The sequence below is a fragment of the Ischnura elegans genome, chromosome X (genome assembly GCF_921293095.1).
Source record: "Ischnura elegans chromosome X, ioIscEleg1.1, whole genome shotgun sequence".
In the NCBI taxonomy this organism is placed as follows: Eukaryota; Metazoa; Arthropoda; class Insecta; order Odonata; family Coenagrionidae; genus Ischnura; species Ischnura elegans.
In genome coordinates this window covers 113,542,792-113,567,846 of record NC_060259.1, presented here as the reverse complement: position 1 = coordinate 113,567,846, position 25,055 = coordinate 113,542,792, and the positions used below count along the sequence as shown (strand labels likewise).

At 45.9% G+C, this 25,055-nt stretch overlaps 1 protein-coding gene across 1 annotated transcript in view; it reads left to right on the top strand.

Moving 5' to 3' along the window:
- LOC124170757 (inhibin beta C chain) overlaps positions 1–25,055 on the top strand; it is a 131,849-nt gene that overhangs the window by 100,834 nt on the left and 5,960 nt on the right. Inside the window, exons 2-4 of the mRNA XM_046549696.1 lie at positions 17,745–17,966; positions 18,836–19,008; positions 19,258–19,461. Coding sequence (XP_046405652.1) covers positions 17,745–17,966; positions 18,836–19,008; positions 19,258–19,461 — 599 coding nt within the window. The remainder of the gene's footprint in view (positions 1–17,744; positions 17,967–18,835; positions 19,009–19,257; positions 19,462–25,055) is intronic.

The following is a 25,055-nucleotide window of genomic DNA, read 5'->3' as shown; positions in this document are numbered from 1 at the left end:
CTGTAAATAGCATGTTCTTCGGTGTTTTCGCATATTTTAGCAGTAATTCCCTTCTCCTATGACTCATCGCTAAGGAATTTATTTCGATGATTGTGACCGTTGCCAGTACACTCAAAAAAACCTGTTAACCCCCGGACCGCCTTCAAAACATAGTCATAAGCTAAAATGCCACAATCACGGCTAGCATGCGTCAAGATTCTGCATCATTATCCCCCGGTAGCATTTGTAAACGATGGGGGATAGCTGGTAGTACGCATTGCTCTGTGAGGAGTGAAAACCCTGGCGGCGAAGCTGCCCCCGCCCCAGGAACGACGGAGCCATTCCGAGGAGTCAGAGGCGCGGAAAACCTCCGAGAACCCTCGGGCGGCAAATCCGCTCCAACACGTGGTGCAGCCGAATGGGTGTCTTACAAGGGAGGAGGGCGCCGATAACCCTTGGGCGGCAAAGCCGCCCACGTCACGGGGGGACACATGTAAACCTTGGGCGGCGAAGCCGCCCAGAGGCAAGGAACGGCGAAGCCGTTCCGAGGAGTCGACGTCCCGGGGGGACACATGTAAACCTTGGGCGGCGAAGCCGCCCCATCACCAGGAAGCTTACGGGGGGAGGGCGCCGATAACCCTTGGGTGGCAAAGCCGCCCACAGACGAGGAACGGCGAAGCCGTTCCGAGGAGTCGACGGCTCGGGGGACACAGTAAACCTTGGGCGGCGAAGCCGCCCAGAGGCAAGGAACGGCGAAGCCGTTCCGAGGAGTCGACGTCCCGGGGGGACACATGTAAACCTTGGGCGGCGAAGCCGCCCCATCACCAGGAAGCTTACGGGGGGAGGGCGCCGATAACCCTTGGGCGGCAAAGCCGCCCACAGGCGAGGAACGGCGAAGCCGTTCCGAGGTGGCTACGGCTCGGGGGGACACAGGTAAACTTTGGGCGGCGAAGCCGACCACGGGCGAGGAACGGCGAAGCCGTTCCGAGAAGTCGTTGGCTCGGGGGGACCCAGGTAAACCTTGGGCGGCGAAGCCGCCCCATTACGAAGAAGGGCGATGCCGTTCCCAGGAGTCGACACCTCGGGGGGACTCGGGTAACCCTTGGGTGGCGAAGCCGCCCTCGCACGATGAACGGCGAAGCCGTTCCGAGACGCTGCGGATGGGACAGCCGGTGGGGGCAGCCGGCGAAGCCGGATGCGGGGGGTTTTAGGGGGCGTTGCCCCCTAACGAGCGCGCGCAGCGCGGCGAGTCCATATTATATACAACCCGATGTGTGACAGATAGCTCACTGCCTCACTGATTCACGTATACAAATTCCCGACCACTTCCGGACGTGCTGGGAAGACGATATTTTTACAGGTCGTGGAGAAAAAATATTCATCGGGTGAAAAGTCCGAAAACTCGAAAAAGTCGATCGGTTTTCGAGATATATCGATCCGAATTAACATTGGAGCCTTATGGGACTAAAACTTTTTCCTTTCATCGCCTACTTGCAAATGTCACGGGAACATGAAATTCCATTGACAGAAACTAGATTTTTTGGCCGATTTTTTGATGTGAAACATAATGCCATGTTTTGATTTAAAGTATTTTTTATAATTTTTTAAAATTTTCAAAACTTTTCTTATGGGCCTATCTTTGGATTTTTTTAAAACCAACTTTCAATCGTTGTAGGAATAATTCCTTAACGTATGAGATACTAGATTTTTTGGTTGATTTTTTAGTGTCGTTTTCTTTGCAATATTTTGATTTAAAGTATTTTTTTTAACTTTTTCAAATTTTCAATGCTTTTCTTAAGGGCCGAATTTCGGAATTTTTTTCACCAATTTGCCATAATCGTAGGACAAATTCACTTAAAAGCAAGATACTAGATTTTTTATTCAATTTTTCGCCTATCTTCATGTATCCAAAGGACGAAAGAATTTCGAGTTATTAACGATTACGTATTTCCATTGAAATTGCGACTCCTACAACGTTTGGTAACTTACAACACATCCGCCGTGAAGTTTGCATTCCCTCAACACACGATTTTAAATTTTTCGGAATTTTTTTTCGCCACTACCCGACGATGTACGGACACCAAATTAACGTGAAAGACGTCTTTTTCGTAACCCTACGTACCGCTACCCGGAGAACGCAGAATTTTTCGCGCTCGTTAGGGGGCTACGCCCCCTAAAACCCCCGCATCCGGCTTCGCCGGCTGCCCCCGCCGGGCGGCTTCGCTGTCCACCCCGCGACTACTCGGAACGGCTTCGCCGTTCCTCGCCGAGGGGTCGTCTTCGCAGTCCATATATTTAGGCAGCCCTCCGACAGACAGCAGCTGGTTCCTCGGAACGGCTTTGCCGTTCATCGTGTGAGGGCGGCTTCGCCGCACAAGGGTATCCGAGTCCCCCCTAGGCGTGGACTCCTGGGAACGGCATCGCCCTTCCTCGTGCCGGGGCGGCTTCACCGCCAAAGGTTTACCGGTGTTCCCCCGGGACTGCGACAACTCGGAACGGCTGCGCCGTTCCTCGCAGTCCCACCCGGGACTCCTCGCAACGGCTTCGCCGTTTCTCGTTGTTGGTCGGCTCCGCCGCCCATATATTGAGGCAGCCCTCAATAGACACCAGCTAGTACCTCGGAACGGCTTCGCCGTTCATCGTGTTAAGGCGGCTTCGCCGCCCAAGGGTTCCCCGAGTCCCCCCGAGGCGTGGACTCCTGGGAACGGCATCGCCCTTCCTCGTGGCGGGGCAGCTTCGCCGCCCAAGGTTTACCGGTGTTCCCCCGCGCCTTCGAACTCGTACGGCTGCGCCGTTCCTCGCCTGTGGGCGGCTTCACCGCCCAAGGGTTATCTCGTCGTAATGGGGCGGCTTTCATCCCAGGGTTTACCTTTTTCCCCGAGCCATCGCCTCCTCGGAACGGCTGCGCTGTTCCTCGCGTGAGGGCGGCTTCGCCGCCCAAGGGTTATCGGCGCCCTCCCTCGTAAGCTTCCTCGTAATGGGGTGGGTTCGCCGCCCAGGGTTTACTCGTGCTCCGAGGCGTCGACTCCTGGGAACGGCGTCGCCCTTCTACGTGATAGGGCGGCTTTGCCGCCCTAGGTTTACTGTGTCCCCCCGAGCCGTCGACTCCTCGGAACGGCTTCGCCGATCCTCGTCTGTGGGCAGCTTCGCCGCCCAAAGGTTATCGGCGCCCTCCCCCCGTAAGCTTCCTGGTGATTGGGCGCCTTCGCCGCCCAAGGTTTTCCCGTGTCCCCCCGAGGCGTCGACTCCTGGGAACGGCATCGCCCTTCCGCGTGATGGGGCGGCTTCGCCGCCCAAGGTTTACTGTGTCCCCCCGAACCGTCGACTCCTCGGAACGCATTCGCCGTTCCTCGTCTTTGGGCGGCTTCGCCGCCCAAGGGTTATCGGCGCCCTCTCCCCTCGTAAGACACCCATTCGGCTGCTCCACGTGTTGGAGCGGATTTGCCGCCCGAGGGTTCCCGTAGGTTTTCCGCGCCTCTGACTCCTCGGAATGGCTCCGTCGTTCCTGGGGCGGGGGCAGCTTCGTCGCCAGGGTTTTCACTCCTCACAGAGCAATGCGTACCAGCTATCCCCCATCGTTTACAAAGGGTACCGGGGGAAAATGAGGCAGAATGTAGACGCATGCTAGCCGTGATCGTGGCATTTTAGCTTATGACGATGTTTCGAAGGCGGTGCGTGGGGTTGCCAGGGTTTTTTATGAGTGTACTGACAACGGTCACAATCATCCAAATGAATTCCTTAGCGATGAGTCATTGGAGAAGGGAAATACTGCTAAAATATGCGAAAACACCGAAGAACATGCTATTAACAGAAAAATAAGAATTTTTTCCCCGGTCTTATAGGAAGCCACGTGAAATTTCGAGGTGTTTTCTTGCATAAAAGATGTGTGTTTACCTACAATAAAAATTCCAGCGATCTAGCTTTAGGGCAACAATGAATTTCCCCGTATAACTCACTTTTACATTACCAATTCTGTGTTCTGCAAATAGCGGTGCATAGGCGATGTAATAAGGCATAACTCGTGTGAATTTCGTAGCCGTAATTTATGGGGAAGTGGTTTAAAAAATCGCTTTTAGGTGTCCATGTCCTGGAAGCCCTTTAATACCTCTACTATTTTGTTAAGAAATGTACATTTAAAATTTTGAAGTTTTATTGCGGGTGTGTAATTGGGGCAGGATAATTGAACATGACGCGTAAATATAGCCGACACAATTCCCATTCGGAATCAATATAAACGATACAACTGGGATGAATGGTACACCAAATATACGACTTATTAAGTAAGTTTTATTTTTTGGGGGGGTCACAGGGGGTTTTCGGGGGAATTTAAGTGCTTGTTCTGTAAAACACGGCATCGTTTACCTTGGATAAAAATTTCGGCTCTGTAGCTGTAGTGTAAGCATGCTTTTTCGACGGTGTCACCCGTTAAAATTAAATATTGTGCGTTCTCCTGGTAGCGGCGTGTAGGGGCACGAGAAAGACGTCAAACAGCTGAATTTGGTGTCCGTAACACGTCGGGAAGTGGTAAAAAAAATTCAGAAAAATTTAAAATCGTGTGTTGAGGGAATGCAAACTTCACGGCGAAGCCGCCCATAGACGAGGAACGGCGAAGGCGTTCCCAGGAGTCGACGGCTCGGGGGGACTCGGATAACACTTGGGCGGCGAAGCCGCCCATAGACGAGGAACGGCGAAGCCGTTCCGAGGAGTCGACGGCTCGGGGGGACACGGTTAACCTCGGGCGGCGAAGCCGCCCCATCACGAGGAATGGCGATGCCGTTCCCAGGAGTCGACGTTTGGGGGGACTCGGGTAACCCTTGGGCGGCGAAGCCGCCCTACCACGATGAACGGCGAAGCCGTTCCGAGGCACTAGCGGGTCTCCGTCACAGGGCTACCTCAATATCTGGGCGGCGAAGCCGACCCCGGACGAGGAACGGCGAAGCCGTTCCGAGGAGTCGCGGGTGGGACGCGGTGGGGGCAGCCGGCGAAGCCGGATGCGGGGGGGTTTTAGGGGGCGTAGCCTATCCTAGGGCGAGTCTATAATATATACAACCCGATGTGTGACAGATAGCTCACTGCCTCACTGATTCACGTATACAAATTCCCGACCACTTCCGGACGTGCTGGGAAGGCGAAATTTTTACAGGTCGAGAAGAAAAAATATTCATCGGGGGGAAAAGTCCGAAAACTCGAAAAAGTCGATCGGTTTTCGAGATATATCGATCCGAATTAACATTGGAGCCTTATGGGACTAAAACATATTCCATTTTTTGCCTACATAAAAATGTCACGGGAACATGAAATGTCACTGACGGAAACTAGATTTTTTGGCCGATTTTTTGATGTGAAACATTTTGCCATATTTTGTTTATACCTCGATATCTGGGCGGCGAAGCCGACACCGGACGAGGAACGGCGAAGCCCTTCCGAGGAGTCGCGGGCGGGACGGCGAAGCCGTCCGGCGGGGGCAGCCGGCGAAGCCGGATGCGGGGGGGTTTTAGGGGGCGTAGCACCCTAACGAGCGCGCGCAGCGCGGCGAGTCTATATTATATACAACCCGATGTGTGACAGATACCTCACGTACCACTCACTGATTCACGTATACAAATTCCCGACCACTTCCGGACGTGCTGGGAAGACGAAATTTTTACAGGTCGTGGAGAAAAAATATTCATCGGGGGGAAAAGTCCGAAAACTCGAAAAAGTCGATCGGTTTTCGAGATATATCGATCCGAATTAACATTGGAGCCTTACGGGACTAAAACATATTCCATTATTTGCCTACTTTAAAATGTCACGGGAACATGAAATTTCACTGACGGAAACTAGATTTTTCGGCCGATTTTTTGATGCGAAACATTTTGCCATATTTTGATTGAAAGTATTTTTTATAATTTTTTTAAATTTCCAATGCTTTTCTTATGGGCCTATCTTTGGATTTTTTTAAAACCAACTTATAATCGTTGTAGGAAAAATTCCTTAACGTATGAGATACAAGATTTTTCGGTTGATTTTTGAGTGTCGTTTTCTTTGCAATATTTTGATTTAAAGTATTTTTTTTAACTTTTTCAAATTTTCAATGCTTTTCTTATGGGCCTATCTTTGGATTTTTTTAAAACCAACTTATAATCGTTGTAGGAATAAGTCCCTAACGTATGAGACACAAGATTTTTTGGTTGATTTTTTGGTGTGGTCGCCTTTGCAATTTTTTGTTTAAAAGTATTTTTTTTAACAATTTAAAATTTCCAATGCTTTTCTTATGGGCTCACTTTGGGAATTTTTTTGACCAATTTGCAATAATCGTAGGACCAATTCAATTTAATGCAAGATACTAGATTTTTTTCTTAATTTTTTGGCTATCCTTTGATATCCACATGTTAATCTAACTTCGAGTAATTAACGATTATGTATTTTCATTGAATTTGCGACTCCTACAACGTTTGGTAACTTACAACACATCCGCCGTGAAGTTTGCATTCCCTCAACACACGATTTTAACTTTTTCGGATTTTTTTTTCGCCACTTCCAGACGTCGCACGGACACCAAATTAACGTGAGTGACGTGTTTTTGGTGCCCCTACGTGCCGCTACCCGGAGAACGCAGAATATTGAATTTAAACGGGTGACACCGTCGAAAAAGCATGCTTACACTACAGCTAAAGGGCCGAAATTTTTATCGAAGGTAAACGATGCCGTGTTATACGGGACAAGCACAAAATGTCCCCCGATAACCCCCTGGGACCCCCCCAAAAAAATAAAAATTATTTAATAAGTGGTATATTTCTTGCACCATTCATCCGAGTTGTATCGTTTTTATTTATTCGGATTGGGAATTGTGTCGGCTATATTTACGCGTCATGTTCAATTATCCTGCCCCATTTACACACCCGCAATAAAACTTAAATTTTTAAATGTACATTTCTTAACAAAATAGTAGAGGTATAAAATGGCTTCCAGGACAAGGACACCTAAAAGCGATTTTTTTAAACCACTTCCCCATAAGGTACGGCTACTAAATTCACACGAGTTATGCCTTATTACAGCGCCTACGCACCGCCATGTGGAGAACACAGAATTGGTAATATAAATGTGAGTAATACGGGAAAATTCATTGTTCCCCTAAAGCTAGATCGCTGGAATTTTTATTGTAGGTAAACAAAGACCTTTTATGCAAATAAACACCTCGAAATTTCACGTGGCTTCCTATAAGACCGGCGAAAAAAATTATTTTTTTCTGTTAATAGCATGTTCTTCGGTGTTTTCGCATATTTTACCAGTAATTCCCTTCTCCTATGACTCATCGCTAAGGAAATTTTTTGGATGATTGTGACCGTTGTCACTACACTCATAAAAAAACCCTGGAATCCCCCCGGACCACCTTCAAAACATCGTCATAAGCTAAAATGCCACAATCACGGCTAGCATGCGTCTACATTCTGCCACATTATCCCCCGGTAGCCTTTGTAAACGATGGGGGATAGCTGGTAGTACGCATTGCTCTGTGAGGAGTGAAAACCTTGGCGGCGATGCTGCCCCCGCCCCAGGAACGACGGAACCAGTCCGAGGAGTCAGAGGCGCGGAAAACCTCCGAGAACCCTCGGGCGGCAATTCCGCTCCAACACGTGGAGCAGCCGAATGGGTGTCTTACGAGGGGGGAGGGCGCCGATACCCCTTGGGCGGCAAAGCCGCCCACAGTCGAGGAACGGCGAAGCCGTTCCGAGGAGTCGACGTCTCGGGGGGACACTGGTAAGCCTTGGGCGGCGAAGCCGCCCCATCACTAGGAAGCTTACGGGGGGAGGGCGCCGATAACCCTTGGGCGGCGAAGCCGCCCACAGGCAAGGAACGGCAAAGCCGCTCCGAGGAGTCGATGGCTCGGGGGGAAACAGAGTAAAGTAAAGAGGAGTCGACTTCCCGGGGGGACACATGTAAACCTTGGGCGGCTAAGCCCCATCACGAGGAGGCTTAAGGGGGGAAGACGCCGATAACCCTTGGGCGGCGAAGCCGCCCATACACGAGGAACGGCGAAGCCGTTCCGAGGATTCGACGGCACGGGGGGACACAGTAAACCTCGGGCGGCGAAGCCGCCCCATCACAAGGAAGGGCGATGCCGTTCCCAGGAGTCGACGCCTCGCGGGGACTCGGATAACCCATGGGCGGCGAAGCCTCCCACAGACGAGGAACGGCGAAGCCGTTAGGAGGAGTCGACGGCTCGGGGGGACACAGTAAACCTCGGGCGGCGAAGCCGCCCCATCACGTTAAGGGCGATGCCGTTCCCAGGAGTCGACGCCTCGGGGGGACTCGGGCAACCCTTGGGCGGCGAAGCCGCCCTTTCACGATGAACGGCGAAGCCATTCCGAGGCACTAGCGGGTCTCCGTCACAGGGCTACCTCGATATCTGGGCGGCGAAGCCTCCCCGGGCGAGGAACGGCTAAGCCGTTCCGAGGAGCCGCGGGTGGGACGGCGAAGCCGTCCGGCGGGGGCAGCCGGCGAAGCCAAATGCGGGGGGGTTTTAGGGGGCGTAGCCCCCTAACGAGCGCGCGCAGCGCAGCGAGTCCTATCTATATACAGCCCTTGTGGTGACTGACTGACTCATGGATACAAATTCCCGACCACTTCCAGAAGTGCTGGAGAGCTGAAATTTGGCACGCGTGCGGGGAACCCGAAATGATCCGGAGGAAAAATCCGAAAACCGGACGTTTCCGCCACGTGTCGTCGCTAGGACGACAAAATGGCCGAAATCGGGCTTTTTCCGGTGACCGTCTTTCGGTTTTTATTTTACTGCGCGCGAATGGTTATTGTCACACGGATCACTAATGCATTTCCTGAAAGCTGATAAACGTGGGCACGTTACTACGTAATGTTGTCATTTTTATTTTAAGACAATTGCAGCCAAAATGGCGTCCAAAAAGTCGTTTTTCGAATAAAATTTCATAACTTCCGCTCCCTTCGACTTCATTTAAGGTTTAGGATAACGAAAATGATTAATTTATATGCTTATAACATGCTCTACGAAATATTGGTAACAATTTTCTTTCGTCGTACTTGGGTACTGAGAAAAAAATTAAAATATTCCGAAAATCACCGAAAATTACGATTTCCAAAAGTTTAACACAATATTTTGTCTATTTTCACCTGACCGATTTCTTTCAAACTTTGTTGTAACATGCTGCTGTGCATTGTCTTTCAGAAAACGTGAAGTTTTAATAAATGATTCAATGGATTTTACCGCGAAAAAATAAAAATGGTGGGCACTACTCACTTTTTTCGGGTGCTGGTTTGCTTTGTATTGTATTACTCTCGAAATATGGATGTCATAGGGCACACTTCTGTTAGATATGACAGTAAATGAATGTGACCATATAATTCCGTCATCTTTAAACCCCCCGAAACCCCCTAAAAAATAAAAATTTGCACATAAGTAGCTTTTTCGGGTACTTCACGTCACAATTCCGCCGCTTTTCCAAGCCTTACCACTCATCGCTACGGAATTGATGTGGACAATTGATGACCCCTGGTAGTGCAAACCTATAACCCCCGGTAAACCCACATACACCCCCCAAAAAAATAAAAAAATTCATAAAAGTCTACTTTTTGGGTACTTTTCGTGACTAAACAACCGCCCCCAACGACTCATCCCCACGGAATTTATGTGAACGGTTGGTAACCGCCAGGAGTACACGCATATAAATCCCCGGTATCCCCCTGAAATCCCCCCTAAGTGTAAGATGTACCATTATGTTTCCTATTTGGTAACTTCTCGCAAACAATACGCCGCACTACCCGTACCCTCTGAGATTTAGATTCGGAATATTTGATGAGGGCGGGCCACCGTAAACCATACGGGAAAATATACCAGGAAACCTCCGAAGGAAAAATCCGAAAACCGGAAGTTTACGCCACGTGTCGTGGCTAGGACGACAAAATGGCCGAAATCGCGCCTTTCCCGGGGACGGTATTTCGGTTTTTATCTTACTGCGCGTGAACGGTGTGTGCCACGCGGATTGTTTATGTACGTTTTGAAAGCTGATGAATGTAGTCACGGAAATATGTAATGGTCTTAGATAATTTTAAAATAAATTGCCGCACAAATGGCGTCCGAAAATGTTTTTTTCGAAACAAATTTCATAACTCCCTCTCCCCTCGTCGAAGTAGCTGTTGTAGGATACTGAAAATGATTATTATATATGCTTGTAACATCGCCTACGATATGTAGGTAACAATTTCCTTTCGTCGTCCATGGTTTTCCAGAAAAAAATAAAAACGTTCCCAAAATCACCGAAAATTACGATTTTTAAAAGATTGACACAAGATTTCTTCAATGTTTTCCCGACCGATGTCTTTTAAACTCAACAATTACATACATCTATGCATATGGTTTCCGAAAATATAAGAATTTAATAAATGTTGCAGTCGATATAACAGCGACAAAATAAAAATGGCGGACACTACCATTTTTTTCCGGGGAGAAGTTTACTTTTTATTGTACTACTATCGAAATATGGATGTCATAGGGGCAACTTCTCTTAGATATGATAGTTAATGCATGTGACCATATGATAAGGTCATCCTTAAACCCCCTGAAACCCCCTAAAAAATTAAAATTTGCATATAAGTAGCCTTTTTGGGTACTTTTCATCACAATTCCGCCGCTTTTCCAAGCCTTACCACTCATCGCTACGGAATTGATGTGGACAATTGATGACCCCTGGTAGTCATAAAACCTATAAACCCCCGGTAAACCCACATACGCCCCCCAAAAAATAAAGATTTGCCAATAAGTCTACTTTTTCGGTACTTTTCGTGACTATTCCACCGCTGGTTCTTACCCCAACGACTCATCCCTACGGAATTTAAGTGAACGGATGGTGACCGCCAACAGTACACACATATAAACCCCCGGTATCCCCCTGAAATCCCCCCAAATGTAAAATGTGCCATTAAGTCTCCTGTTTGGGACCTTCTCGCAAACATTACGCCGCACTAGCCGTCCCCTCTGAGCTCTAGATCCGGAATATTTGTGGAGGGCGGGCCACCGTAAACCATATGGGAAAATATACCAGAAAACCCCCGATCAACTCCTGGAACCTCGCCGAAAAAAAAATAAAAAAATTTTAAAGTCGCTTTTCCGAGTAGTTTTCGTCACAATTTAGCCGGTGCCTCTACTACTTATTAAAACCCCTGATATCCCCGTGAAACCTCCCAGAAAATTTTTGTAATAAATCGCCTCTCCGGGTAAAAGAATCGTCAGAATTCCGCCACTGTTCCGGACCCCTAGGACTTATCGGCACGGAATCGATGAGAACGATTTGTGACCACTGGTTTTCACACGCATAAGACCCCGGTATTCCGTTGGAACCCCCCGCAAAAAATGAAAACTTGCCATTAACTCTTCTTTTATGCGTACTTGTCGCCACTATTACGCCGCATTGCACTACCCTTTAAAATCATCGCCACATGATAACTGTGGACGATTGATGACCGCATGTATAACACATGAAAACCCCCTAATCCCCCTTGGCACCCCTCTCGGTGGAGAGGAACATTTATGAGGAGTAAGCGGAGCAGCCGCGGGGGGCTCATCATCCCCAAGGCGGCGAAGCCGCCCCACAACGAGGAACGGTGAAGCCGTTCCGAGGAGTAACTGGCGTAGGCGAGGTGGAGCTTCGGTAACCCTTGGGCGGCGAAGCCGCCCCGACGTTAAAGCGGCGCAGCCGCTGTGGGCTCCCTACGCCCCTGGGCGGCGAAGCCGCCCCTTAAACGAATAACGGTGAAACAGTTCCAAAATGCCCTTGCCCACTGGGCGGCTAAGCCGACCCCTGACGAGGAACGGCGAAGCCATTCCGAGTATTAAGCGGGGTAGCCCCGGGATGGCACACTCAACCCCTGGGCGGCGAAGCCGCCTCTCAACGAGGAACGGCGCAGCCGTTCCGAGGAATGAGTGGGGCGCTTCCCTACCCCCTGGCCGGCGAAGCCGGCCACTAGCTGAGGTGAGATTATTCGAAATAAAATTTTTCGAAGAACCACAAATGTAGACGGCGAAGCCGGACCCGGGGTTTTTAAGGGGCGGAGCCCCTTAACGAGCGCGCGGAGCGCAGCGAGTTTATATATATATTAGTGATGGGTCGGTTCGATTCCTCGATTCTTCGATTCCTCGATACTTGACCAAGAACCGGAATCGAAAACGAGTACTTGCGTAAGTGAAAAATCGATTCCGATTCCAGTAGTACTTCAAACCACAAATTCATATACGACCGCGTTTCGAACAGTCATTCGAATGTTCGCGCCACGTAATCGTAATAACTAAACACATCTTGGGATGTGCGAGTACTCGAAAATTCGAATCGAGTCGAGTAGTTGGTACTCGAGCGTTTCAAGTAGTTGGTACCCGACTCGAGCGTTTCGAGTAGCATTACGAATGTCGAGTCGAGTAGTTAAGGTTACAGAGCTTTCGAGGCTAGTAGGTCCAGCAATCTGCCGACAGGAAGCGCTATAATGAAACTCATGTAATAATGCAGTTTTTAAAGCCGATAAGTCTTTTTAATGCCTTGGCCTGGTAGTTTCAGCTTGCCGAATACACTATATTTTTCGACGTGGGCGCCGAATACCTTTACGCCAGCCGCGGCGGCCGATCGTCTTCCTACCCGGCGCACACTGGTCCGAAATCGGAAAAGGCTGGAATAAAGTCCAAAATGACCTATTTGGGGATAGAGATATGAAAATCAGCGTAAATACTCAAAAATCATTACCAGATATTGATTTTTATGCCATTTTACATGAATACGACCCTTTGGTGAGATACAGTGACCCAAACATGACCTATTTTTCAATGCCACGCGAGATATCGTTTTTCCTCAAAAATATTTGAATTTATCCAGGTGGTTTTGCGTTAGTATGAGTTTTATAGAATAAAAAACGCAATATTCCTTTGACCTGGTGCTTTGCCTATACTTTCAATGACTTTTGAGGATTTGGCTCTCATCTGTCTGCTTTTACAACGCAAAATGGCCGACCCGTTTTTCACGTGAAATTTGACATAAAGTAGACATTATCTTTCGTTTACGAAAAATATAACTCGGAAAATTTGAATCACATTATAAAAGAGAAATTTATAAAGAGTACTAATTAGATATCTTGGAAAAAAAAGTTTGCGACGAAGGAAATAAGAGCGATTTTTCAATCGCTCGTCAAGGATGAGCTACACGCCGCGGAACTCTGAGGCTTGGTAACTGAGGCCGATTTTTCAAGTTCTTAAAAACATTAGCCTTGAAAATCGTCATTTAAAGCATGAATAATCGTCTTCATTGACTTAAAGCACTTAACTGAGGATGTTAAAAAGGATTATGTATAGATCGACTGAACCATTTAGCGCATTACTCGAGTGAAAATACTAAGGATTGGATATTTTTCGGAACCATCCTACGCATAAGGAATATGGCTCGGGTATTGAAGTAAAGTGAAGAGATTAAGTCAGCAAGCTTAAGAGAGAGAAAAATGAACTGTTTTCGTGAAAGGCAACGACCGATACCCTTTTTCCCTTTCCACCTTCGCCGAGGTGAGTCGCGCGGAAGGGGGAGTTTTGACACCACAAGGCTCTTTTAGCCTTTTTTATTACTGCGTCCGTCCGATGTGATATTCATTTTCAGCGTTTAGTTTCTTTCTTGAACTTAAAAAAAGCAAGAGAATTTAAGGTTGATTAAATGACGTGAGAAGTATAGAATTTTTTTGGCTCTAAAAAACTAAAGTTTAGTTCCATATTTCCGGTGCAACCGCGTCGGTTTGTTGGTGATGACAACAGTTTCGCTGGCACTGCTGCCAGCGTCTTCAGGTCGAAGATGATGCCGGTCCACGATTTTGGTCCTCCTTATATAGGGGGTCAGTCCCGCCAGTTGTGGCTGCCGCTCTCCTATTGGTCCGCCTAATGAGCCTCCTCCAATGAGCATCCAGATGGTAGCCGTCGTCTCTGTTAAAATTGTCCGTCCGGGCTATCTCAATGGATTCGCGGATGAGTCTGGGAAAATATCTGCCTTCTTTCACTATTATCTTGGCGTCGTCAAACTTAATGTCATGTCCCGGGGTCCAGGCGTGCTCCGATATGGCAGACAGTTGGAATTGCCTGTTTTTCGTAGCCCTTCGGTGCTCTTGCATCCGTATCTTGAGTGAACGGCAAGTCTCACCGATGTATTCTTTTCCACACGAGCAAGGGACCTTGTAAACACCTTCATGAAGGTCGTGCTGTAGTTTGTCTTTGGCTGTGGGCAGCAAGTCACCAATTTTTGTCGTACAGTTAAACCTGGTGGTGATGCCGTGCTTTTTCAGGGCCCTGGCAATCCTTTCGGTGGTCCCTGCGACGTAGGGAATGACGGCCCAAGCTCTTTCGTCTTCCGTTTTTTCACTTGAAAGTGGTTTTCTTTTAATGGTCCTTTTCAGGGCCGAATCCGGGTAGCCATTCTTTTTCAATGCTGCAATTAGATGTTTCTCTTCTTCTGCCAGCGACTCAGCATCCGAAACGCGGTGGGCCCGGTGAAAAAGTGTATTTATCAAGGATGCCTTTTGCACAGGATGGTGGTGCGAGGCATAGTCTAGATACCGGTCCGTATGCGTGGCTTTCCGATATACAGAGTGCCCGAGGTGACCGTCACTCCTTCTCTTTACCAATACGTCCAAAAAAGGTAGCTGGCCGTCTTTCTCTAACTCCATGGTGAATTGTATATCCTTGTGTTGGGAATTCAGGTGCAGTAGGAATTCCTGTAGATTTTCCTTGCCGTGGGGCCAGATGATAAAGGTATCATCCACATATCGAATCCAAAGGGATGGTTTGTGCTTCGCAGAGGCCAGTGCCTTTCTCTCAAATTGCTCCATATACAGGTTCGCTATCACTGGTGACAAAGGCGAACCCATTGCTGCGCCTTTTATCTGCTCGTAGTAATTATTGTTCCACAGAAAATACGAATTCTCAAGACAATATTGCACTAATGACGGGAAATCTTTAGGCAATCCAACTTTTGTGAGTTCTTTGATAATATCTACTGAGTCTTTAACGGGGACACGGGTGAACAGCGAAACGACGTCAAAACTGACTAAGAGGTCGTTCTTAGTAATGGTGGTGCTATTTAGGATTTCAATGAAATGGACAGAATTCTTCACAAGGGACTCAGTCTTTCCCACAAACTGTTGCAATGATTGAGAGATATACTTTGATAAGAGGTAAGTGGGGGAACCAACGGACCGGTATCTAGACTATGCCTCGCACCACCATCCTGTGCAAAAGGCATCCTTGATAAATACACTTTTTCACCGGGCCCACCGCGTTTCGGATGCTGAGTCGCTGGCAGAAGAAGAGAAACATCTAATTGCAGCATTGAAAAAGAATGGCTACCCGGATTCGGCCCTGAAAAGGACCATTAAAAGAAAACCACTTTCAAGTGAAAAAACGGAAGACGAAAGAGCTTGGGCCGTCATTCCCTACGTCGCAGGGACCACCGAAAGGATTGCCAGGGCCCTGAAAAAGCACGGCATCACCACCAGGTTTAACTGTACGACAAAAATTGGTGACTTGCTGCCCACAGCCAAAGACAAACTACAGCACGACCTTCATGAAGGTGTTTACAAGGTCCCTTGCTCGTGTGGAAAAGAATACATCGGTGAGACTTGCCGTTCACTCAAGATACGGATGCAAGAGCACCGAAGGGCTACGAAAAACAGGCAATTCCAACTGTCTGCCATATCGGAGCACGCCTGGACCCCGGGACATGACATTAAGTTTGACGACGCCAAGATAATAGTGAAAGAAGGCAGATATTTTCCCAGACTCATCCGCGAATCCATTGAGATAGCCCGGACGGACAATTTTAACAGAGACGACGGCTACCATCTGGATGCTCATTGGAGGAGGCTCATTAGGCGGACCAATAGGAGAGCGGCAGCCACAACTGGCGGGACTGACCCCCTATATAAGGAGGACCAAAATCGTGGACCGGCATCATCTTCGACCTGAAGACGCTGGCAGCAGTGCCAGCGAAACTGTTGTCATCACCAACAAACCGACGCGGTTGCACCGGAAATATGGAGAAATTGGAACCTGAACACCGCGGAAATCTACGTAGTCACGTTTAGTTCCATAGTTCGTTCGCTTCGTCCTCTTGAATTCCATGAAGATTCAAGATACAAAAAAATCGTTGATATAATTTTCAATAAAAATTCCAGTCTCCGAAATCTTGCAATTTTGGTAGGAAAGTACTTGCTCAGTCACACAAGTGTGTAGCAAAAGGCAATTTTCGGTAGCAGCAATACTGTAACATGGAGACGTCAAATCCTGCTGGCTGAGCATATAGAATAATTGGTTTTTCTGCTTGAGAATTTGAAAGGGCCAAATATTACATGATTCATAGACGTAGTATGTAATCTTTATTATAGCTGTGAAAATTACTATACTCAGGGCTCTCCCTTTTAGTTTGGATACATATATATGGTCGACATATTACTTGGGGTTAATTAATTTCAATTGTCCCTATGGTTCTGTTGAAGAGATATTAGTTTTCATTCATCTCCTACTTCTGGCAATAACCATCAACGATCCTCATTATATTTTCCTTCTTACACTACGCTAGACATTCATCATAGAAAATTGGAGTAGAATATATTGTAGTATGCATTGCTGTATTAATGCCTGGTTCAGAAATTATCATACTCGACTCGACTCGATACTCGTAGGTAATTTTCAACTCGAATCGAGATCAAAAAGTGCTACTTGGAAATCCCTATTATATTGCGAAGGAGCAAATGCAGACTAAGGAGCCTGTGACAGGTATATGGTTAAGATACAGTGATGCATTTGGAAAAGTACCCGAAGTCACCATAGCAAACACTGTTGAAGCTGAAGTGGAAGCTTATCTATCAGAGATGAATGCACCACCAAATTCCTTCCCTGGGAAATACCGGAAGACTTGTATCTCCTACCCGAGGCTGAAAGTATTAGCGAAGAGGTTTCTTGCCATACTGCCATCCCCTGTGTTCAGTGAAGGACATTTAGTTCTGCAGGAAAAATATGTGAAGTAAAATGCAACAGGCTTTATGCTGACAGAGGGAAGATGCTTTGCTTTCTGAGCAAAAATTTAAAGTCAGTAAAAGGAGACTAAATTTGTGAGATATTATTGATAATGATAAGATATTATCAATAAAAGATTTTTTATCTTGCGGAAGTGCGTCACAGTGTGGTTTTCCATGCCCCAAACCCGCCATTTACGCCTTAGAAGCCACATTGCATGTACTCCCTCTCCCCGCCAAACATAATTCTCGCCCGAATTTGCCGCCCTGACTGCGAGGAGATACTTTTACTTTAAATTTAAACATGAGTGCTAACGTTCTAAAGTAATACCTATCATGTAACAACACTTTTCAGGTATGTTCCGTGTGGTGTTTGAGAATTTTCAGGTAAGGATTCAGCTCGTGGACTACAAACAAATCGCCAGCATAGTGGACAAAAAAAACACTTCGGCAGCGTGTTTTGATTTCAGCTCACTTTGCGGCGTAAACACTCTTAAATGAATATATTCCCCGGAGTTCATCATTTTAAATTAAACTACTGGATCGTGATTGTGATTGAGATTGGTCGACGTCTTCAGACTCATCCAAAGTAGCACATCACATTGCCGGACTTAGCATAGGTACTACTCGAAACGCAGAGGCGTGGTGAAATAAGCAATAGATGCATGTGCTGGCATGGCTTCAGATGAGAGGCATCTTCACGGGGTATCTGATGGGTGTTGCAGGGAGCGGGCCGTGCCATGGTGCCGCGCCGCGTCCTGACGCTCTCTGCCTCACGCTGCGCTTCCCCGCGGAGCTCACCGCCGAGGACGTGACGTCCGCGCAGCTGTGGGTGTACAAGGAGGGCGATCGGCGCAGCCAGAACCATACGTTGGTCGTGTCGGCGCAATGGGAGGCGAAGGTGGCCAAGTCGAAGCTCCTCGTCACCCACAACACTTCGATCAAGGGTAAGTACGTTCAGCTTCAACAAATAGATTGCAATGGAAAATAAATTTTCAATATGATTAGCGTTCACGGTACTCGAGTCCGGTGTCTATACCAAAGTCGCTCACAGAAGATCACACTAGACTAGCTCTAGCCGTCTCATTTCGTTCATTGCCATTTTTAATGAGTGCCAAATAATTGAGAAGGTAAAATAATTTCTTACAGATCAGCAATTTTCCGTTAATGTCGGGGAGGATAATATATTTTCGCTTACAAACAATCTAACAATAAATTGCGTTGCCAAAACATGTAAAACGGTCCCTAGCGGCTCCTAAAGTCTAAATAAAATATTTTTTCGCGCCACACAACATAAAATATTTGTCGACTCACTCGTCTAAAATAAAAAATGTCGAAAATTGCATTGATTGATTGAACTTAAGAAATAATAAAGATTATTGCACTTTGAAATTATGTTTTTTTATTTTATTGTGGTGGCAAAGTGACGTTGAGCATTGTGGCGATGTGAAATCGGTATTTAGCCCTTGTATTAAAAAAGGTTGAAGAACCCTGTCTTACGTCATGATGAAAAACGCAAAAACAAACTTTCTAAACGTGTGACTTCCGGCGTGGCGTGGATTCGAGGTAAGCGTTCGTAAACCCGTTTAACGCATTCCGTTCAGAAAACACAGAAGGCGAATCTAGGGCCTGAAACCGTGTTAACGACTAATTATGCGTGAAAAAAATATTAAAAATTCCTGGCAAGAACGTAGCGAGCGCAACTTCCGTCCTGATGCCACAGTTGGAAGTTGAGCAGGCACGTATAATGAGGACGGATATAAGAGCAACAATGTTCATAAGTATTAATTTCATGATTTCCACTTTAATCTTCCAGAGGGCTGGGTGAAGATAAATTTACTTTGGGCAGTCAAGCAATGGCTCGAATATTCGGAGCTTCCCCACACCATCCACGTAGCTTGCAAAACCTGCGGGACCTCGAAGACACCAATCTCTTTGCTGCCCGAGAACAGGCCATTCCTCGTAATGAGCACCAACTCTGACAGTGCGGTAAGATTTTGGAGAACATCATTAATTTCGGAGGATATCAGTTTAAAGCATGGATTAAAGATGTGCACTTTTGTATTCCCTATTTCTCCAGCGTTAATTTCACGCTGATTAATCCCAAGCGCTAAGTACCTATATTTAAAATATTTCTTTCTCAATTTGGAACTTGTTTTGAGTGCATTAGTAGTTCTTTCACCACTGTACTACAGCCCAAAGTCTTTACAATGAATGGACCTGTCCTATTTCCGGTAGTATCAACGACCCAAGAGGAACGTGGACTGTGTGCCTGGACTTACGGAATGCTGTCGCGAGAGCCTATACGTTTCGTTCGCGGACATCGGCTGGAGCGAGTGGATCCTGCAGCCGCCCGGCTACAACGCTTACTTCTGCAGAGGGTCGTGTTCCAGCGCCGCGGCACTCACCGCCAGCGGCTCCCACTACACCACCATCATGCAGGTACTGCACCCGCTCCACACTGACGGCCTAATGCAAAGCGTTTAAGAGAGACAAACCGGAGCAATTTTTCTTTTGAACCGTCCATGGTTTCTCACCGGTCAGTCAACATGCTGTGACTTTATACACCAGGTATATAAGACCAGTATTCTTGCAGTGACCGGTCAGCGCGACACACTCACAGAGAGTATTGGCCAAACGCGAACAATGATTAACAGGTCGACCATTTTTGGAGAAAGCACTCACAACAGGAATGACAATATAGAAGTTGGCCCAAGCTTCATATATTATATTCCACGAGAGGAAAGTTAAAAATAAACAGCCACCGTAATGGTTTCACAAGATACAAAATGCTACTGATATTGCGGATGGTACGGCACCATATATAAAGTTTAGTCTTACGAGATCTTCATCACGTCGCACAGTGGTCAAAAAATCAGAAAAAGCCGGACAAAAGTCCAAAGTGGCTTTTTTTAGATAGAGACTTAAAACTTGGCGTAAATACTCATGTATGATTTTGCCTAGCGCCATTGCCTAGCCATCTACATTCTCAACTTTTGCCTTTGACTCTCCACGCAATAGTCATGCTTTCATGCTATGTTTACACGCAATTGAGTCATGTATGGTGAAATACTGATGCATCTGGAGTATTTTGATTTGAATTCATTGTATAATCTATTACTTTCCCAATGTGTGTCGATCCATTTGAAGTCCCCTTGCATTAGATGTGAATAAGAGCGGATCAATCCGGATGAATGGAATCGCAGTTGGGGAAATCTGCTGCTTGGATGCTAATGACTGCGCACTCTGCTCTGCTGTTTCTTTCTCGGCCTCGAAATATTTACCGTTATAAATGCTTGCTGTGAAACGATTCTCATTTTAAATTTTAATTCAAAACTATCCGAAATCCGTGGTATCTGAGTGCTGAAGGTCAGGCACGTGAGCTTTCTTACGGCACACAGTGGTCCGAAATAGGAAAAAGCCGGACAAAAGTCCAAAATGGCTTTTTTGAGATAGAGACTTACAACTTGGCGTAGGTAAATACTCATATATGATTGGAAATTGGAAATTTTTATTCCATTTTACATAAGCTTGATCCGTTTCTAAGATACAGCAGCTCAAATATGACCAATTTTGCAAAAACGCGCGCGATCTCGTTTTTCCCCGAAAATCTTTTATCTTAAGCTGGTGGTGTTGCGGTGATATGATTTTTATGGCATTAAAAAATACAAAATTCCTTCGACTAGATTTTGTGACTGTATTTCCATGATTTTTGAAGATTTTTGTTCACATTTCCATGGTTTTACAGCAAGAAATGGCGTACCCATTTTCCGCGTGGAATTTGAAATAAAGTATACATTATCTTTCGTTAACGAAATATGTAACTCGGGAAATTTACATCGCAGTATGAACTAGAGGTTTCCTAAGAATACTACGAAGAAATCTTGGAAAAAGGTTTGCGACCAAGGAAATGAGAGCGATTTTTCCATCGCGCGCCAAGTCTGAGGTACGCGACGCGGGAGCCTGAGGCTCGATCACTACGGTCGATTTATCAAGTTTTTTTGAGAATTAATTCTTAAAAATCGTAATTTTATGCATGGAAAATAGTCAGTATTGATCTTAAATACTACCATCAGGATAATCGATCGATCGACTTGACCATTAAATGCATTACTCTAGTGAATATGGTAAGGGTTAGATTTTTGTCCGAACCATTCTACGGGTAAGAAGTATACTTCGGATATTGAAATATTGTTAAGAAATTATGTCGACATGCGAAAGAGGAAGAGAGAGGAATAGACAGTTTCTTGGAATGTCAACAACCTTTGCTCTTTGTCCTTACCCTTCCTTTTCAATCCTCGTCGAGGAGGGTCGCGCGGAAAGGAACGTTTTATTACGTCGCACAGCCTTGGACGATATTTGGATTCTTTCACAAGGGTTTTCCTTTCCCCGGAAGAAATGCGCATCATCTTGCAATTTTATTTCAATATCGTTGAAAGAGTGCCTTATTGATTGTCCCATTATCGTGTCTTGCTGTGGTAAAATGTAAAATTTCGTGTTATTAAGTGATTTGCTCAGCGTTTCATTGAGTTACGATTATTTATTCCCGTTGTAGAGTAGCAAAGTAATTTTCTAGGTTGAACTTTTACAAAGCGAGTTTATTATGATTCCCATTTCATAGGTAAGCGTAAAAATAATTTCAATAGGGACACTGGATACAAAATTAGCAATGCGTGGAATCCCATTTTAAAGAAAATTAAAAATCATAGAACCCCACCGTTTCATAAAAATTCAGATTTTTCCGGCCGATCAGGGGTAACTTAATTGTTGCAATTTGTTTATAGTTACTTATAAACATTCTTTAATCAGTAAAAATTTATTATTCACCCTGAGGACGATGAACGAGGCGTTCATTGAAACGTTTGTGCCTATAAATCAAATCAACCGGTGGAAATCCCGAGAGGACTTCACTCAATTAATACGCCGGGAAAGAATCTCATCATATTTTACATTCCTCTACGGGGAGGAAATACACCGCAACATACGCCTGTTGGAGAAACTGCGAAAGGAAAAGGCAAGACTTCTTAGTTCTCTTGCTTTCCTTTTGAGATGTCGCGATGAAGAAACTATACCTAAATTCGCCATGGTTCGTGCGTCCACTAAGTCACCAGCAGTAAGCCGCATTCTAAGAAGAACCAGCTTGGCTTTGGTCCGTGAACGAATCCACGATAAGCGAAGACTTTTGGACTGCAACGCAAAGAAACTTATGGCACTACATCTTCGAATTGTATCGGTTCTCTCTCCTCTGGACCGGGAATTTATTGACCGAGTCACTACTGCCATGGGAGAAATTTTATTGGAAAAGGAGAAAATAAGACAGAAGAGTAAGTACGATCGCCTTCCAAAGTCTAAGCCTGTCGCTCCTCCATTGGACCCAAAACGTGTTGTTATTAATTTGACAAATGAAAGTTTTAACGAGGCAACTTTTACGGCATTGTCCAAGGGACTTAACTTTGCTCCAGCACCCAAGACCATCCCATATTTAGATTATGTAGGTGGAATAGAAAATGCTGTTCGTAAACTTCCGGATGATTTGGCCGAAGAAGTGAGGGTCGAAGTTTCCTATGTTTTAAGTCGGGCCGTCCTACCAAAACCTAATATATCCAGAGAGGAACGATCTGCCATCAGAGCCCTTCGTGGGAACGAGGAGGTTACTATCTTGCCAGCAGACAAGGGGAACGCCACCGTAATCTTAAAAACCGAAGATTATCGTAATAAAATACGTGATATTCTAGAAGACCAGGCTTACCGGAAACTGCATAGAGACCCCACAGAAGCGGTAACAAGAAAGACGATTTCCCTCATCAAGAAGTCCGGTTTAGCACCTGAAGAAGCAAAGAATCTACAACCTGATGCTCCGGCTCCCCCTAGGCTTTATGGACTGCCCAAAATCCATAAAAAAGGAGTGCCGTTAAGACCGATAGTGAGTTCTATCGCTTCGCCCACCTATAACTTGGCTAAATATTTAACATGGCTCCTTTCTCCGTATGTTGGGCTTGGTGAACACCATGTCAAAAACTCGGCCGAGTTTGTGAATATCCTGGATGATATTAAAGTGAAAGATACGGACATTTTGGTCAGCTTGGATGTTGTGTCCCTTTTTACTCGAGTGCCACTCGTTGACACCATTGAGTTGCTGCAGAATATTTTTGATGACAACACGGTGAAACTATTCCATCACGTACTGACGTCAACTTATTTCAAATATGACCAGGAATTTTTCGAGCAGACGGACGGAGTTCCTATGGGATCCCCTCTATCTCCAGCCATTGCAAATTTTTATATGGAACATTTTGAAGAAAAGGCACTCTCCACAGCTCCGCTACGCCCAAGGTATTTTTTCCGATATGTGGATGATACCTTCCTAGTTTGGCCTCATGGGTCTGAGGCTTAAATGAAGTTTTTAGAACATATGAATAACCAACATAAAAACATTCAGTTTATTATGGAAAAAGAAATTAACGGCAAGATTCCTTTCCTCGATATCTTGATCCACCGGAAGAGTAATGGTTGCCTGGGACATAGTGTGTATCGCAAGCCGACGCACACGGATCTGTATCTGAATGCTCGCAGCCATCACCACCCTTCTCACAGAGCGGCGGTACTTTCTACCTTAGTACATCGTGCCAAAGCCATCGCGGACACGGAAAGTCTTCCAGATGAGATGAGATATTTGAAGAGAACATTCCGGCAAAATGGATACAGTGACCGACAGATCACTTTGGCCATGAAAAGAACTTTTAACGAAAATTTGTCGGGTGGGAAAGAAGAGTCTAAGCCTGTAGCCAGGGCTGTTCTGCCATATATGTCGACAGTATCTACTAAGATCTCGAACATTCTCAAAAGATACAATATAGAGACAATACATAAACCTATTAGTAAACTGAGGGACCAATTAGTGAAGGCAAAAGACCCCGTTGGCCTAATGACACCTGGCGTCTACCAGATTTCCTGTGAATGTGGCCAAATCTACGTGGGGGAGACTGGTAGAACGATAGCCACCAGGATTAAGGAGCATCGGAGGCATTTCAGACTTGGACAGCCTGATAAGTCTGCTGTGGCTGAACATAGCATTAATAGGGATCACCAAATTAAATGGGATAGCGCCAAATTAATCTGCCGTTCCAACAACTTCTGGGACAGGCTCGCTAAGGAGGCCATTGAAATTAGGCTTAATAAAAATAATTTCAATAGGGACACTGGATACAAAATTAGCAATGCGTGGAATCCCATTTTAAAGAAAATTAAAAATCATAGAACCCCACCGTTTCATAAAAATTCAGATTTTTCCGGCCGATCAGGGGTAACTTAATTGTTGCAATTTGTTTATAGTTACTTATAAACATTCTTTAATCAGTAAAAATTTATTATTCACCCTGAGGACGATGAACGAGGCGTTCATTGAAACGTTGGTGCCTATAAATCAAATCAACCGGTGGAAATCCCGAGAGGACTTCACTCACGGAAAAATCAGTTTTCATGATTTATGAGAGGCGATAAAACAATAAAAATCAATCATTTATATAAGGCTGTGATTGAAGTGCTACCAAAAACACGCTTACCTATGAAATGGGAATCATAATAAACTCGCTTTGTAAAAGTTCAACCTAGAAAATTACTTTGCTACTCTACAACGGGAATAAATAATCGTAACTCAATGAAACGCTGAGCAAATCACTTAATAACACGAAATTTTACATTTTACCACAGCAAGACACGATAATGGGACAATCAATAAGGCACTCTTTCAACGATATTGAAATAAAATTGCAAGATGATGCGCATTTCTTCCGGGGAAAGGAAAACCCTTGTGAAAGAATCCAAATATCGTCCAAGGCTGTGCGACGTAATAAAACGTTCCTTTCCGCGCGACCCTCCTCGACGAGGATTGAAAAGGAAGGGTAAGGACAAAGAGCAAAGGTTGTTGACATTCCAAGAAACTGTCTATTCCTCTCTCTTCCTCTTTCGCATGTCGACATAATTTCTTAACAATATTTCAATATCCGAAGTATACTTCTTACCCGTAGAATGGTTCG